General features: G+C 34.7%; 1 protein-coding gene across 2 annotated transcripts in view; it reads left to right on the top strand.

Moving 5' to 3' along the window:
* The window catches only part of SLIT2 (slit guidance ligand 2), a 236730-nt gene that overhangs the window by 195116 nt on the left and 23974 nt on the right, over positions 1–17640 (top strand). The window contains exons 22-29 of one of the 2 annotated variants that reach the window (XM_026052374.1): positions 808–879; positions 1102–1173; positions 2614–2685; positions 5247–5410; positions 10533–10657; positions 10808–10905; positions 12315–12454; positions 16446–16472. In XM_026052374.1, the coding sequence (XP_025908159.1) occupies positions 808–879; positions 1102–1173; positions 2614–2685; positions 5247–5410; positions 10533–10657; positions 10808–10905; positions 12315–12454; positions 16446–16472 (770 nt within the window). The remainder of the gene's footprint in view (positions 1–807; positions 880–1101; positions 1174–2613; positions 2686–5246; positions 5411–10532; positions 10658–10807; positions 10906–12314; positions 12455–16445; positions 16473–17640) is intronic. The other variant, XM_026052373.1, reaches the window with a different exon arrangement.

Genomic DNA, 17640 nt, shown 5'->3' with positions numbered 1-17640 from the left:
TATTATTATAAGTCAGTAATCTTACATTTTTTCCATGAAATTTCAGGCGAAGACATATGTTTACTGCATTGTTGTTCAACAGTATGTGAAGTTAAAATATTAAAGTCCCCTCAGAAACAAGTGCCATCTTTCATCGCAGAACACAGTAAACAATAGTGAAATAGGCAGCATAAAATGAAAACTAAAACACAGTAAGAGAAAAAAAGAACAAGCATAATTCACATTAATAGAGCTTCTTCAAAGCTTCTTTGAAGCTACCAGTGTACCACTCCAGTTTCCATCATCCTTATTCTTAAGATTTTATTCATTAGAATATTGTACAGCAGGAAAGATGTTAAGTCTCGCTATATAAATCTTAGATAGTGTTCTTTATAATAATAGCTCTGGGCTTTGATGTCTTCAGCTTGTAAGTGTTAAGTAGAGTATTAGATAATACGTACTCAGGTGTCATTAGGGACATGACTAGAATGATTTCCACTTTAAAACATTGCTTTAATTTTTACACTTGGGTTCGTGTAGGATTGCTTTATTAATGGAATAGCATGATGAACACTGCTGTTGTGTAAGAATGCATTGCACTGCTTTCTTCATCCATGTTGAAATGAAAATGCTTTTCATTGATCAAGCTAAATACTCGCTGGGCTTGTGTATGGCATGTGAAAATAAAAATGTGCGCCGCTCTAAATGTTGATACCAATGATGCTACTTCTACTAATAAAACGAATGTGTCATTTCAGTTTAACGTACACTGTTTCAGGACTGGCGCAGTTGTTTTAAGTTCTGAATTTCTGAATTTATTTTTTATAGAGATTTAAGTAACAACAGAATCAGCACTCTTTCTAATCAGAGCTTCAGCAACATGACTCAGCTGCTCACCTTGTAAGTTTAAACATGTAACAGTAACTGTTCGAAAGCATTCCACTGTTTTTTGTCTTGAAAAGAAGGGGCATTTAGTCGATCTTAAAGCTTGCTTGTTGTGGAGGCTGTAAAATAACTTGTTCCCTAACTGGCTATGTGTGCAAAAGCTGCATTTGGTCATGCTCTGCATCCTGGTTGCAGAATGGCTCATTTGCTTGCTCAAACAATTTTGTGTGTTTTCAGAATCCTTAGTTATAACCGCCTGAGATGCATCCCTGCTCGGACTTTTGATGGCCTGAAATCACTTCGGCTGTTGTAAGTATTACCTAAAATTTAAAAAAAATTACAGAACTTTTATTTGTGTGAAATAGATAGCAAACCTGTAGAAAACTACCAGATCTTATAACCAATCAGGTATTTGAGAGCCTTAAAAGCCCCAGTGGTTTCATCCTGGGGAAGTATGCAGTCAATGTGAGTGTTACGTGACCCCGTACAAAGACATACACTTTATTTTTTTTCCTCTCAGCTTTCCAATCATGATTGTTTTTTTCATGTGTTATGTTCTTTTTTTTTTTTTTTATATTCATACAGGCCTAACAAAAACATCATGTGTAACAGGACAGTATAAACAAGTATTTTTCTTCAGTAGAATTTTGAATGCTTTTTCCCAGCAATAGATTTCTTGCTTTTTGGTTTCATTTAATAGGGAGCTTTTCCAAACCAACTGGATCATGATGAACTATAGAAAGCCAATAAAATAATTTTGTGGGTTCCAAGAAAACTTTCCGTTTTGCCACCAGGATAAACATGATTGAGACAGGATGGAGAAAGGGATGGAGAACAGTAGAAAGAAACAAAAGAAATAAGGAACAAGCAGATTCAGTTTACAGCTTCATTCAGTCATAAAAAAAAAAAAATAATAATAATCCTGCAAAAATCCTTTCTCAAAAGTCTCTAGTTACATAAGTAATTTCTATCTCCATTCAGGTCATTTTTAAACATTTAATAGCTTAGTTAGACTAAAAGTTTCATGCATGACATTATTTTAATGTGCTCTTGTAAGTTCAGGCAGCTGTTACATGGTTTTTTTTTTCTTATTTTAAATAAATATGGGTAATATTAAGTCTTAACTGTAAGTATATATGTTAGATATATATGTGAATGAATGAATTCACAAAAAAAGGAAGTAAATCTTTGTGTAGCTTTGCCACAGGACAGGAAGGACTAGACTTGGTATTAAGGCATAATAAGGCATAATAAAATTCCTTTTTAATTATCAAATTAGGGCAATAACTTTAATAACCTTAATACTTCATGAGTAGTCAGTGCATGTGTTTTCTTCTATTCCATGAAAGTTTAAAAGTACATAAACATAGTCAATGAGGATTTGAGAGTTTTCTGAGAAGTTTACAAATAATTATTCAGACTCTTCTGTCATCCCTAAATCCAGTCAGTCCTTTGCAGAAGTGCACCTGCTTTGACCAGGCTTTATTCTTCCGATTTAAGAAGGATCATATTATTAGTCTTTCTAATGAAAATATAGGATAAAAAAAAAAAAAAAAAAGAGTGATTGCTAAGCAACCAATAAAACCAAAGAAAAAGTGCTTACCTTTTTAAAAAAAATGTAAAAAGCTGGAAAATGTTTACAGAGGGTGAAATTTTAGATGTTGTAACTGCTGAGTTTTATACCTCTCTGTTTACTTTAAAGCAAAATATTACATTTCAGGCATAAATGTCCCTTATTTTCTTTTTAAGGTCTTTACACGGCAATGATATTTCTGTTGTTCCTGAAGGAGCTTTTAATGATCTGTCAGCATTATCACACCTGTGAGTATTCTGAAGATGGCTCCTTGCACACACAGTCACAGAATCATACAATGATTAAGGTTGGAAGGGACCTCTAAAGTTCATCTAGGCCAAGCCCCGTGCTCAAGCAGGGACACCACGTGGCACAGGGCGGCATCCAGGTGGGCTTGGAAGATCTCCAGAGAAGGAGACTGCACAACATCCCTGGGCAGCCTGTGCCAGGGCTCTGTCACCCTCACATGGAGATGGAACTTCCTGTTTTTTAATTTATACCCATTACTCCTGGCCACCACCAAGAAGAGTTTGGCCCCAATACCTTTACACACAGTCTTTATTCGGTTTTAGGAAATTCCATATAGTTCAGCAAAAGCAAATGCTCTGCAAGATCTCCTGGCATCAGAAGAAGCTGGGATTGGCTGGCGGGCATCTCGGTGGGCGGCAGACTGGGCATGAGTTGGCCATGAATTGCCAGTTGGCCATGGCAGCGAGGACTAAATGTCCTCTGGGATTATTTAGCACGAGAACAGCCAACTGATGAGGAGAACATATCTGCAGGCCCCAGCTAGGATGTGTGTGCAGTACAAAACAGATGTGTGTGAACCACCAAAAGACCTGCACTGGGGCCAGCACAGGGCACAGGCACAGCCCGCTCTGGTGTGACACTTGCCCTGCTTCGCACAGGTTCTCTCTTAAATTGGCATTAAATCTGATACCAAAGTATCTTCTGAAGCAATTTTTTTATTCTGCTTTTAATTTTCAGTGGGAATTGAGATTATAACAGTGGGTCCCTTTAAGTTAATGGGTAAATATTAAGCCTTTGCTTGCATTTGTGGAGTGGGTTGGCTTAACCGCCTTTGAATGCACCTGAGCTTTATGATTTTAAACAGCTGCAGTTGTTAAAAGGAATTATCTGCTTGTGGTTCAGTTTTATCCCTGGATATTCATATTCTATGTGCCATTTCTCTGAAATTTAATGATGCTGATTAAGCTTTAAGTCAGTGTTACACTATAATTCATTCATATGCTGTTATCAAACTAGTCCATTTGCATGAAAAATAAAATGAAAATAAAACTTGCATAGAAGATTTGAAAGAGGGAATGGAAAATACCTCATGTATATGGTATATGCAAAGTAAAACATCTCAGTAGATCTTGTAAAACTGTGATAATTTGATGGTCAGTTTTTGGTTTTACTTTCTTTAGTCCAGGGTGTCAGCTAACAGCAACTTCCATCATATATTTTTGAGAACGTTTTTAAAACACCCTATACCTAAGAAGAGTATATTCTCCTTTCAAATACACATTCTTTCCTATTATTACTGAATCTTTCTTACTGATTAGCAACTTATCCTTGGTAATTTTCTCATTTTGACAGGGCAACTTGTGCTATCTCAGTTCAGCCTGACATTCACTCTTTCAAGTATAGACTAGACAAATTGTAATTTCTCTTTCCATAGAAGCCCCATAACACCAGGCTTGGTTTTTGTTACTGCTCTGAGTTAAGCTTGACTGAACAAGTGTATATCAGTGCTTGTGTTCAGCTGGAAGTCTGTAGCAGTAATTAAAAGGAGAGCTTGCTGCTCAGTGTGGCAGAAAAGTGTTTCTGCAGTTGCAGTTTCTACTGCCTTTGCTTGCCAAGGATTTTCTTGCCTCCCTAGAAGATCCACTGATCTGAAATTAAGTGTAAAACAATCTAATGGGAAGAAAAACAAAAAACATCTGGAAAAAGGGTAGTTCTATTACTGTCTTTTTACCTTTTGTTAAATTATCTACTGAAAGTTCCATGATCATTTTGCTTCTTAAAAGGAATATGAGTACTGTATAGAGCAATACAATGCTTGCATCCTCTGTATTAACTGTGCAACATATCATTATTTTATGAGTTGCAGGAACGTTTATAATTTCAACAGAAAAAAAAAGACGTTTGATAAAGTCTTTGCAGAAATTATTTCTAAAAACCTAAAACTGAATTATTTTTTAAATAAAAATCAAATGTATTTTAAAAAATGAATTTACTTTCATAACTGGGCAATGCAGATATAACTACTACCAATTTAGATTAATATAGTGGTTTTGTTTACTTATTTAGCAGCATCCCTTTACAGAATTGCTGAACAAAGGTGTCAGTTCAGTGGGAAAGCTCCAAAAAGGAGGCAAATAAATCAGAATTTGCAATCGTGGAAGCAAATAGCTGTGAAGTTACCCTGGCCACTAAGGAACAAGTACTTATTTCTTGGTAACTTAATTTCCTGATACCATTTTTATTCTACAGGTGCAGTTCAACTTGGCCATTGCATACCAAAGGTAGCACAGAATTCATTAGTATCAACTCTCCAAAACTCACTGTAATGCAACTGGAAATATCTAAGATTCTGAACGAGATTACTTCTGAATTTCCACACATACTCCCTTGTTTTAAAATCTAAAACCAGACACCTTCCTTCAGTTGTTTAGATTCCATAAGGAGGGTTTATAGGATTTGAAAGGTTTTTGTTTTTTTCTGGCCTCAGTTTTCTGGGTTTTGTTTTTAAAAGCATGCTTTAAAAACTTTACTCTCTTTTTTGCTTGTCTATTTTCCCTAGGGCTATTGGAGCAAATCCTCTTTATTGTGATTGTAATATGCAGTGGCTCTCTGACTGGGTAAAATCAGAATACAAGGAACCTGGTATTGCACGTTGTGCTGGTCCTGGAGAAATGGCAGATAAACTTCTTCTCACAACTCCCTCAAAAAAATTTACCTGCCAAGGTACTATATCTTTTCCTTTGGAGTAGCAGACTTGAATCTTTGCAGATGAACAATTGAGCTGTGAAATAACAAAGTTCTCTGTGATCTAAATACATTTATCGCAGCATCTTTGCTCTGTCTTGTTATTTTTCTCATATACATTTGGGATGTAGAAGTTGGATGCATTTAGTACTATTTATTTTCAATACCTATTTATTTTCAAAGAGTAAATGGATCAATTCATTGTGTAGTATTCTTGGTACATGGATGAAGTACATGTGCTGATGTATAGGTACATAGTACTTAATCATGAGCTAAAACCTAACCATCTACACTTATTTTAGCCCAAGAATGTGCTTTCCTTTCAGACCCTTTACAGGTTTGTTTTTCAGGTCTGTGATCCTTGCAGTCTACATTATCTCCATGGTTTGTAGTTGCACTAGTATGTCCAGAATATTGTTTCTTTTGATGTTTCAGAAGAAAGCATACAAAAATGGAAAGCAGATGAAGGGTGTGATTACCTCTATAGGTGTCTCATTTAACAATATTGTTATGTAAAGAGGTTTCTCATAGTTTGAAAAAAGAATATTTATCTCTTTGCCAATACTAACATTTTTGGCACTTCTATCACAATTCTTATTATCGTGTGTTCAATTCTTGGGACTTTTTTTTGGATTCTACTCTCTTTTATTTGTATTACATTTTTTAATTCATATGTGAAGGAGGACTTGATTTGTTTTACTGTTTAATCTTTCTTCTTGTCTGTTTTTCCCTACTAATTTATTTAAAAACACAGAAGACCTCTGCTGTAACTTCATTTTCACATTCCTGGATTTAGAAGCATTGAAATCCCAATTAAAAATACATATATACTCAATCTCATTTGCATGTAGACATCTTACTAAGTTTCTATTTGTTTCTGTGACATTAAATAAATTAGATAAATTAGATCTTAGGTTTTCATAGAAGTAATTTAGCCTCACAGACTAGGTAATTTTCAAGCCTTTTTGACTGACTCAGTGTGTTTCCAAAGATGAGCTTAACCTAAATTCTTTCGTCGAAAAGTGATGCGACTCTGCCATAGGCAGCTCTCATCCCACATTGTTTTTAGATGGCATATTAACCCTGCTTAGTCCTCTCTCCTTAGCTTTTCTGTCAAAAAAAAAAAAAAATCAGTAAATACCACTGTGTATCTAATGCATTCACTGTATGTGATGCTAGTTAGTTGTCTGTCACTCCAAAGGCTTGCTGAAATAACAGATCTCTGAGGTCATATCAGTGTTCACTTCATATGACACAGATCTGTTGCAGAAGTCACCTAGTCTGATTTTAAATAGGAGAATTTCTGGCCAATCTAGTCATTTTCCCTACAAGCATCGACTGTTCATTATTGAAGATGACCTTGTATAACAGCGTTATAAGTAGTGGAAGATTTGCAGAGACATGAACAACCTGCTTAGAGATTTTCCAACTCTTATTAGTTCAAAAAAACTGTATCATGTCACCCTTCCTTGCAATCACTGTAGCATTTCTGACAGACAATCCAGGTCATGTGTTTTACTCTCTCTTGCCCATCAAAAAAATTTCCTTTTAAATTAAATTTATATTATTATTCAGGGTAAGAACTGTATTTGCTTCACTTTGAAGAGTTGGGATGTGGTATTATGGATGCGTTTGAGCAAAACTAATTTTTCTACCACTGTCCTTACGTGAAGATGTTCATAGTTACAGATTGTCACTAACTAGCTTTTCAGTTATGTGATGGCTTCTAAGACATTATATCTCTGTTTCTCAAAGATAAGTAATTTTATCTTCTGCTTAAAAAATCAACTGCTGAATAGGAATTAGGAAGATGCCATATTCCCACCAGATCCAAGAATTTAAACTCCAAGTGAGAGGATTATCTTTGGTTATGTATGGTTTGTTGATGTTCTGCTGTAGTGTGTATATTTACAGGAAAATAGTAATGTGCAATTCCCTCTTCAATTCAAAATTCAATGTGCTTGAATTTGATTTGGATAATTACTAGTTCCATGTCAAAATAAGCATTTCAAAAAGAAGTCTCATCTGTCCTAAAGTTCCAGAAAATCACTGGAAGCATATAAATTTAAGCCATAGAAATCATCCATTAGTATTTTCTTCCTTTGATTGTTTTTCTATAGCTTTATGGGTCTTTTCCTTTTATATGTGGCTTCTAACAGACTTTCACTCTTTTACTTCCCCCCCTTACAAACCATGCCCTGCTTCTAGAGATCCCAGGGCCTTGTGGTTTTCTGATACCAGGTAAGGCTGTAGATCCAGAATGGATGTTCTGGTTGAGAACAGACCTTCTGACCTTCCCTGTGTGCACCTCCAGCGGACGTTTTCCCTCAGACATGCATGCTTGCTGTTCGTTTCCCCTTTCCTGGATGAATTTGCAGCTGATTCTTCATAATATGTTGCAAAGCATAATGTATGAGCACTTCTGTAAAAGTAGGAGTTCTAGGATTGGAAATGAATCCTCTATAATGATTGTTGCCACCACAGTGGACTATAATCGGTGATTGCATTAGGAGCTTGATGTGAATATATGCACTCATGCACATCCACTCAGTGTAAATACTGATTTTGGGGTCATATTATAGATACAGTAGAAGTTCCTAACTCATAACAAGTCAGAGTGTAAAGTGTTTCTTGCAACAGATTTCTTCAGGAGCTGGTTTTGAGGGGGTTCATATCATTGTTTTTTTCTTTAGAAACAGCAGATATGAGTGTATGAGTAGATAGACATATGTCAGAGTATTGTATTTGTAAATAAAATTGCAGACAGGATTTTTCTGTTTCAGGATGTATATATATATGTCTGTAATATGAAAAAATAAATACTAGGTTTTGAATCCAATTCTTTTTCATATACAGGTCCTTTAATACTTGCAGGTAGAAATAGGGAAGCAACAGTGTAGTACAAGCAAGAATAAGCAAGAATAATGGCTTTCCGTTGGAGATCAGTAAAAATATCTGAAATATTTCTGAATTTTGGTTCTGTAACTGAAAAAGGATGGATCAAAATATTAAAAAAGTTAGTATAATAACTGGACATATAGTTTGAAATAAACAAAATAAATTCAAATCAACACAAAATCAGCATAGTGTTGCTTACTGCCTTTTTAGTCTTTTTCTTTTTTACTCCCACTTTCTTCTTTAGAAGGGAAATGTAGATTGCTAATCCATTTAGGAAAATAATCCAAATAATCTTAGTTACGGGGTTTGTTTGCTTTACTTCATGAAAAATCATTAATATTTTTTGGTAAGAAAAACTCCAGCAAGACAGCATATTCAGGCTGCAGCACAGAGTGACAATTTAAGATTTTTTTTAAGTGTACTCTTGCTCTGTATTTGTTTTACAGAAACGCTTGACATAGTCTAACAATAATCAGCTATATTCTGGAGTTCACAGGATTTTCCAGATGTTAATTCTGTGGTATTTGTTTCAACTTGCCTACCTCTGTTGTTTTCTGCTTCTACACCAACTTTAATTAGCTATAGATCTCTGTTTCAAAAAGAGATAATGAAGTACAAGAATAGTCCATGATCCATATAGCCTGCAACTTTGGCAGTAAGCATCTTATCGCAGATTGCTGTGTTTATCTCTTTGCAATTGCTTGCAAGCTGTGACACAGAAGGACACCAGCAACTGCAGAATAAAAGAAAAAATTCTCAGCATCTCCCTATCTGCCACCTCTACTGTATCTGTCGGGTGCTGTGGCTTCTTTCTGTTAGCTCCTTCCAAGTGATGTAGCTGAGTTTAGTTCTGCAAAGAAAAATCAAAATTGAATTTAGCTCTATTAGCTTGAAAAACTTTGCTGCTTGACTCATTTTGGAGAAAAGCTGCCATTAGGCAGTTTCACTAGGAGGCCTGAGGAGTTTGCTTTTCTGTCAAGTTACTGAAGAAACCACTGATTGTTCCTTAAAACTTGGAAGTAATGGCTACTGGATACTTAAAATGTTTAAGTAATGGTACGTTTTTGTACACAAAAGCTGAAAAGAACCCGGAAATGATAATGTCATCAGGCAATGAAGCTGGAGATAGTAGTGGGTGTATGTTCGTTTTCTCAATAATGATGGTCATTACTACACCATTTTTTCTTTTACAGCACTAAATCTTTTGTCTTTTACAGAGATCTATGAAAATAAATTTTTTAAAACCAGGTGATTTTTAATTTTTAATGAATAATAAGAAATTCTTCAGCCATTTGACAAAAACAGAACCCTAATAATTGATAGTTCTTGACAATTAACCCTATAAATTCTGCATTAAAATTGGAAAAATCAGGACTTTAATAAATAGGAATTTAATAAATATTCATACAATTGGAATAAGATTTATGTAAGCCAGAGCAGGCAGCAGTTTGCTTTGTGAAACTTAAAGAGTTTTTCTGCATTCTTTTCTAAGCTCTACTGTTATACTGGTTAGGACAAAGACAACAGCAAATATTCCTTGCTAATTCCTTGTTAATATGAGAAAAGTGACAGGAAACTTGGCTGGTAACCTTCATCTACACACTGTTGTGTGCCATAGGCTGGATTATTTGGGAATTCAACGTGTACAGGAACGCTCAGGACAGTGGCTAACCCTGGAAGGGAGCAGAGCAGCAGGCAGAGCCAGGCAGGCAGAGCAGTTTAGGACATTGAGGGCTGGCTGCTCTGCATCCTCAACCAGCTTTCTGATGATTTTAAGAGCTGGTTTTTGCCATCATTTCCCTTTGATCCTGCACTTTAAACAAAAAATACATTAATGTTCTCGGTAACACTACCAAGATTAGATTCCATGCTAAGTTTTGTTTTCATAAGCAATTTTTATTACCTACATAATATTTAAGAAACAAAAGCTGAAATTTTGTTTTGTATTGTTTCATTGTAATATAGAGATGATGATCTATGGATCAGAACTGTACAGATTGCAGATGAACTTCCTTGTTCTTTTTTTTTCTTTTTTTTTTTCCCAAAGTGAAAAGATAAGACCAGAAAACAGACCCCAGTTTTCCTTGGTTGTGTCGAAAGAATTAAGTATAGTCCAGCATTCAATTCATATAGAAAATGCCACAAATGCATCTTGTCAAATTAGCAGTTGTTTGTTTCTAACTGTCAAATTTGTATTTTTAAGGGCCTGTGGATGTTAATATTCTTGCCAAGTGTAACCCTTGCTTATCAAATCCATGTAAAAATGATGGAACTTGCAACAATGATCCAGTTGACTTCTACAGATGTACTTGCCCATATGGTTTCAAGGTAGGTACTGACTTAAGAGGGGAGAAAAAAAAAAGCTTACTAAAACAGAAACTTTTTCTTCCCTTATAACAAGCCTTATAATATGTTTTATTTATGCACACTGCTGTTAGTGTGTATTTTTCATAACTAATATTATTGATCTGTGCATAGGGTCAAGACTGTGATATTCCCATTCATGCCTGCATCAGTAACCCTTGCCACCATGGTGGAACTTGTCATTTGAAAGAAGGAGAAAAAGATGGTTTCTGGTAGGTTGCTTTTATTTGTAATAACAGAAGAGGAAAGTGTTGACTCCCAAGTGTTTAAATAGTTTGAATATTAATCTTTGGATTGCAGAGACTTATCAGAAGACTCCTCATTGGTGGGTAAGCACACCACCATGGCAGACTTTCAGTGTTCCTGAAGTTTTTCAGAAAATGTCACTATCCTTGGAAAGCTTCTAAAGCTTTGAAACTGTTAAAAACAACAGCAAACAATTGTGATTAATGGAGGCATACCAGGTCAAGACAACATAGTATTGACTCCATTATGCTAATTAATAGCTAGCTAGTTCCCTGCTGAAAAAATCTCACAATTCATCTATTGTCGTGTCTATTACTTCAATAGACAGCATGTAAATGATAAAATGTAAATCCCAGGGAAACAGAAAATTAATGATTCATCTCAAACTCACTATGCTAGCAGATAAACATGCTGTGAGCATTTTTAATCTTGAGTTATTTAATCACACAGTACAATTACTCCAGATGTACTTCATGAATTATGAAATAAAGTTCTTTAGCATTCTTATGTGAAATTATTAGGCATTTAATAATCTACACCTCAAGCTAGTTAGAAATGATGCTTCAAAAAGAAACAATTCATTATTCTGCAATTCATTAACACATTATTCTTATTTTTTAATCCAAATTCTGCCCAAGGATTAAATAGTTCTTTATTAAAATTAAGTGTATACATCTTAATACCATGTCTCTAGAATCTAAAATGTTATTGTCACAGTCATAGAATTTGACTCTTTTCATTTATTTGTTTAAACACTACATATTTTGGAAAGCAAAGCAGTCTTTTGAAAGTCATGTCTGCAAAAATTATATATCCTGCAAATTGCACAATGTGTATGCATGATCATATTTGAGTGGGATTTTTATTATCTTTTTTGAGGCATATGTGTACTCTTTAAGCCTTTTGTTTACGTAGGCTTTGTCTCTTTATGTTAATACAAATATTGTACATGGAAATGGTATATTTCATTTGAATAACAGAAGAATATACTATTACATACTAATCTTTGAGCCTGAAAGATCTTTTCCCTGTGCTTTACTTCAATTTTTTTTTCCATGATCATTTTCCAAAAGGAAATATAATATAATCTTAAAAAGTGACGTGCATTTCAACCTGGAAAAGGAAGCTCAGTGCTTGTTTTAATTTATGAAGAATTTAAGAACTAAAGGACAAAGTTAGACACCTTTTCTATTTTGTCCTATTGTTTTTAAGATAATATTTTTTTGGTAATATTCATATATATTTTGATAGCATATTAGCCATTTGCCTAATGAAATAATGATTACTGCTCTATGTGCCTATTAATTATAGAATTTATTGTCTATTCTCCCCAGCTCAAATGTCCTTGCAATCAGTTTTATTTTCTGGGTTACAGGTGCACTTGTGCAGATGGATTTGAAGGTGAAAACTGTGAAGTTAATGTTGATGACTGTGAAGACAATGACTGTGAGAACAATTCTACTTGTGTGGATGGAATTAATAACTACACTTGCCTTTGTCCACCTGAATATACAGGTAGGAGTAAAAGAGAAAGTACAGGTTATTCAAGACTATTCCTATTAACACAACAGGAATATTTTTCACTTTGTAGGTGAATTAGTGGTACTACTGCAATTGATTTGAAGCCACATTTCCCACTGTGTTCCTACTATATTATTCCTTAATGTTCATTCATTGACTACTTGGTTAGTTTTGAAACTACAGTGTTTTGTTATTTTAAAAATATTTCCAAAAGTGTCCCCCACCACTTGGGCTAATCCTGAAAGCTCAAGGAAGAACCTGGTGTAAGGTGTAAGAAATATTATGTTTTCATCCTCTGTTCTTCAATTTACTAATGAAGAAGAGAAGGATTCTTCCCTGCTAAAAGGGAAGCTAACCTGCTAACCCTAATCCTTCCTTGGGGCGGAATTCACATAGGGTCCCATTCTTCCCGTTAAGTGTCAAGAGATGAAATTTGCCATAGGAGCACTCATGTTGTAGTCCTGCATGAGGTTTGGCATGGCCTTTGCAGCTGCACTACACATCGGGCTCTAGGCTTGCTCAGTGCTCGAACCCTAACCCTAGCCCTAATCCTTCACTAGGATTTGTTTGCCCTCCTTGCATGGTGTCCCATACTCCGTTAGAAGCATTTATGTGGAGTAAGATGATTTCTGCTCTAGTTTGCGTGAAGATTTCTATTATTAGAAAGGCCAGAGGTCATTTGGAGGCCAGGCCGAAGCCCAGGAACTATTCTACGCAGCCATCCTCTATCTTCACTGTAATTAGTCCTATTGCCCCCGTCATGTGAAGTTTTCTTTGTCCTCAGGAACCATTGTATTTGAGTGCTGGAAAGGTAATTTCACTTACTGGAAACACTAACTCCTGTGGAGCTAACAGGAGGTAACTCCTGTGGAGCTAACAGGAGTTAACTCCTGTTTAAGTGAGGGTGATACCTCCAACATACATACAAATATTTTAGAGTATTCAAATTTAAAGTCACTATTTAAAACTTGGAAACTCGCAGTGAATGGAGATGTTGGAACTTAGAAATAGGAAATACCATTTAAAAATAGAGTATATGTATTTATCCGGTACCTATGCTGGGTAAATGTTTGGAAGAGTCCCCATACAGAACAACAGATAGTAACTCAGCGCAGGCTAGAGATCTCTATATTTTTTATTATTATTATTTTAAAAGTAAGATATTTAAGAATAACTGGAAGGTCCATATCAGATACTCATTTGCCAGGTACTGTAATTGACAGTCTTAGAAACAAATCACAGGTATGAGCATTAATATGTCCAGAGAAGTTTGTTCCTATAATTAACATTTTAACTATATCAGAGTCTAGCTTTACTCCCTGAGATCAATTGCTATATCCTTTAAAATGTGATCAGTACTCTACTAGGTAGTTTGGAAGAAATCAAGCCAAGGTCACTGCAGTCCATTTTTTCTGTTTTGAACTAACAAAGAGCCTTGCTAACAACTTTCATATACCTGCTAGACAGTAGACAGTTCATGTGCCCATGCATTCCTCAGCAGCTTTGCAGTCTTTTGCCTGTGTTGTTTATTTTGTAATTTTTGCTTGTTTTTTTTTTTCATTTCTCTAGTTAAATTTAGACTGCTATAGTCAATCGCTTGCTTGATACATAATATCCTAAGGGAAGGATGGTTTTGTATTAAATATCCACTGGCATGAACACAAAGGATTATTTATATACAATATATGCACTAGCCTAACAATGTTATGTGACTGTTGCATTTTGATAGCTTTGTAATTTGAATTTACATTTATATATTTAACTGAAATGGTAATTGCAGCACTTCTTTATGTATCAGATAGAACAAAAAGAGCATAAACCTTGCTAAAACTTAGTAACATTTTTATTGTAATGCTTGTATTGTTGTTTTGCATTCAAAATGCAAAAAGGTATATTTTTAATTGGACTGGTAAATAAGGGAATGGCACCTGCATTTCTCTCAAGGTTTTACTTTTGTTGCTGAATAGTTTGTGCTTAATCCCCAAAGGAAAATGCTGTGTTTTTAATTGGCAAGGTTTTTTTTTAAATATACTTTTGTAGATGCAGCACATACTTATAATCAATACAGAAGTCAATAGGTCATGCAAGTAGGTGAGAATCTTCTCAGCAGCTCTAAAATAAATCAAAACAATCTGTTTGCAATCAGTTATTTTAAAGGGTATTACAAAAAAAAAAAAAGCTTTCAGATTTTAAAAGGTTATTGGATTTTTTTCTACGCATCATCATAAACAAAATACACACACCTTTTTCTAAACGTATTATACCAGTGCCTCAACTTATTTTACAGGTAAGTTGGTGCATAAGTTGTAGGAAAACTTCAGATTCTTGATTCTGTAGGATACCCTACAGAATTCCACAATATACTAGCTTTCTTACATCTGAAGACAGGCTACAACACTGAGATCTAAGGTAAGTTTTCAAATTATGAGAAAGTGTATAAAACATTAAGCTAGCTCAGAGGTCTTCACATACCACCATCTTTGATCTTGCATAATCATTATATAACCTTTAGTACTGTAGATTTATACTGCTGGTAGTATGGATGCATCAGGTCCTAGAAATGGTAGTGTATAGTATATAAAATGATCTTACAGTTATGAAATTATTTATAGGAATTTTTTCTTTGGCCTGTGACTTGATTTGAAAGATAAGTAACTGAATCCAAGTCTAGTATAGATGAGTTGATTTTTATGAGGAACTTCCTAAAACTTTGGATTTCAGTATGTGTTATAAGAAGTTAAAATGAGATCTGCATATTGCTGATCTTTTTTCTTTATTTTTTTTCTGAAAGTATTATTCACTTAGTGATATCCTGTAATAGCTGAGGAAAAATAAGCTAATTGTTAGGAAAACTGAGTTTATATACAGTAGGTAAAATTATTTTTGAACACAAAGGTACTATCTCTAGCTCAGAAAGTCTCTGAGCTGTCAGTTACTGCAGACTGGGATTTTCCTTGCATACCAGAAGAATATCACCACAGGCTTGTCCTGTTTGCTTTTAAGTGGATACTTTGAATTGTCTGGTTTCAAGATGTCACAGCACATATCTGCTGAATGTAGAAATGCAGCAGCCAGATTTTTTTCTGTATAAAAGGTTGTCTGCAAATAGGCTCTGTGTTTTTGTAGCACAAGATAAGGATGAAGCTGGTTGGAACCTGTTGATCTGAACTGCAAAACATCCTTCTTTAAAGTTTTATTTATGTGTAGAGCACTTTCTGGAATCTCATATTACCTCTAGAAATGCAATTAAAAAAAACAATGTAAAGAATATTATAGGGCAAAATGAATCCATCATGTTTTGTCTTTCCTAACAATCCCTAGAAAATTGGCACTTTTCTTAAGTAACTATTACAAGTTTAAAAACAAATAAATAAAAATCTGTTGACTTGTTTTGTTAAGAACCAGACATCCATTTTTCCCTGATTGAGTTAAGTTTTATGATCCTGTTTCCAGTTATAGTCAAAAAGACAACGAATGCTATGTATACTATATTGTGAGCTTTCTTAAGGTCACAGACCTTGACTGTGAAGTCAACAGTCAGCCTATGGGGTCAGTGGACTTTCAGGGTGTCTGACAAAACCTTGAGAAATAAACCATTTCCAATGCCTCGCTACGTCCTGCACTCTTTAACCTTGCTATTCTCTTAACATTGCCATCTCCTTTATTTTAAGTGCAGTCCAGTAAATGTCAGGCCATTATGTGTACATTCTATAGAATACAGATGATCATTTCTCTTGCTTGTTGCCATCAACCATTAGATCACAGATCTAACTGATCCAAAAGTAAAACCTTTCTTATGCCAGCAGCAACATATACTTCTTACTTTTTCTGTTTGTTTTGCTCTGCTGTAGGTGAAACTCTGAAGCTTGCTTCATTTTGCTATGTCAACCTCTCTGCTGCTATAGGTGTGCATTAGCTTAATGTGCTATGCTGTTGTATTACAATGTAAAAAGTCTCTTGTCTCTTCTGTCTTTGTCACTGCAAGCTGCTAATCTGAATGAAGTGGAAAAAGGTCAGTTGTCTTTTAAGCCTATTTTCACTTACTTTGGTTTTTCACTTTCCTTTCCTTAAAGGTGCATGGATTTCAGTTCTTAAAAAAAAATGATCAAATAAATTGTATACAGATATCATGTAGAAAGCTCACTGTAAATCCTCAAATCAGGCACTTGGATCTTGCTATGAATATATGTCAAATGAATAGAATTGAAAATGCCCATCACTGTGTAGGAGTACTTTGATACTGCCTTCATTGTCTTTTTTTCAGCCATATTAAAAAAATATGCAACCACTGACAGGACAAACAGAAGTCTTATATGATTGTCTTCTAAAATTTTTATTTTCCTCATGTTTAAAACATACCTTGGCTCCATTCTTAAGTATTCTGCTTTATAACATTTTGTTGCATTAATTCCTATGAATATCTAAAATATTTAAAATGACCACATTAAGCTAAGCTATGGTACAAGAAAAGTAACTGTGGAGGATTTTGACCTTAACTTCGGGTGTTCTTGATCAGGTGTTTTTATGTTTTATTTTTTCAATTTCTGTGTAACTATCACTGATCTCACTTACACACAAGTATATAGTCTTTCAGTTTTTCTTTTGTCCATTTACTTTCCAGAGGAGAGCTCTACTTTACTATCTCAGACCTAACATAATGATAAGGTATTGATGGAGATTCATACTTTTGAAAGGAAATGAGTCCCAATATTTTCTACTGCATTTGCTATTAAGTTAATATGGTGAATATATTGTGCAGTGTATAAAATAATAAAGTATATCACAAATCTGAAAAATACTTTCATTGTCTCTGGAAGAGCATGTTGGTCAAGGATGCACTTATACTGTCCATGTCGATTAATTCAGACATTGTTCATTTCATTTAAATTCAGAACCTGATTTTGCTCTGCAACTGTTAGAGAGAAATAGACATTTCCAGAAAGTGACTCAGGCTGCAGGTGTTATATTCTTAATGTTGAAATTGATTTAGACAGGTTGCTGTAGTTGCATTTTATTATCATTTCTTTGAACAGTATACCCTAATGTTTTACTTTCCCCCGTTGCTGCTCTAGCCATTATTTTACTCTACATTGTTCAGTTGCTACCCCAGTATGAAGCTGGTTGATTTTATAACACAGTGCTTATCCCAAGTTTGATTTAAAAAACACAATCTAAATATA

Source organism: Nothoprocta perdicaria, unplaced genomic scaffold (assembly GCF_003342845.1).
Source record: "Nothoprocta perdicaria isolate Ctin4 unplaced genomic scaffold, notPer1 scaffold_88, whole genome shotgun sequence".
NCBI lineage: Eukaryota > Metazoa > Chordata > Aves > Tinamiformes > Tinamidae > Nothoprocta > Nothoprocta perdicaria.
Note: the sequence above shows the minus strand (reverse complement) of the source record. Positions and strands in the feature narration are given on the sequence as shown.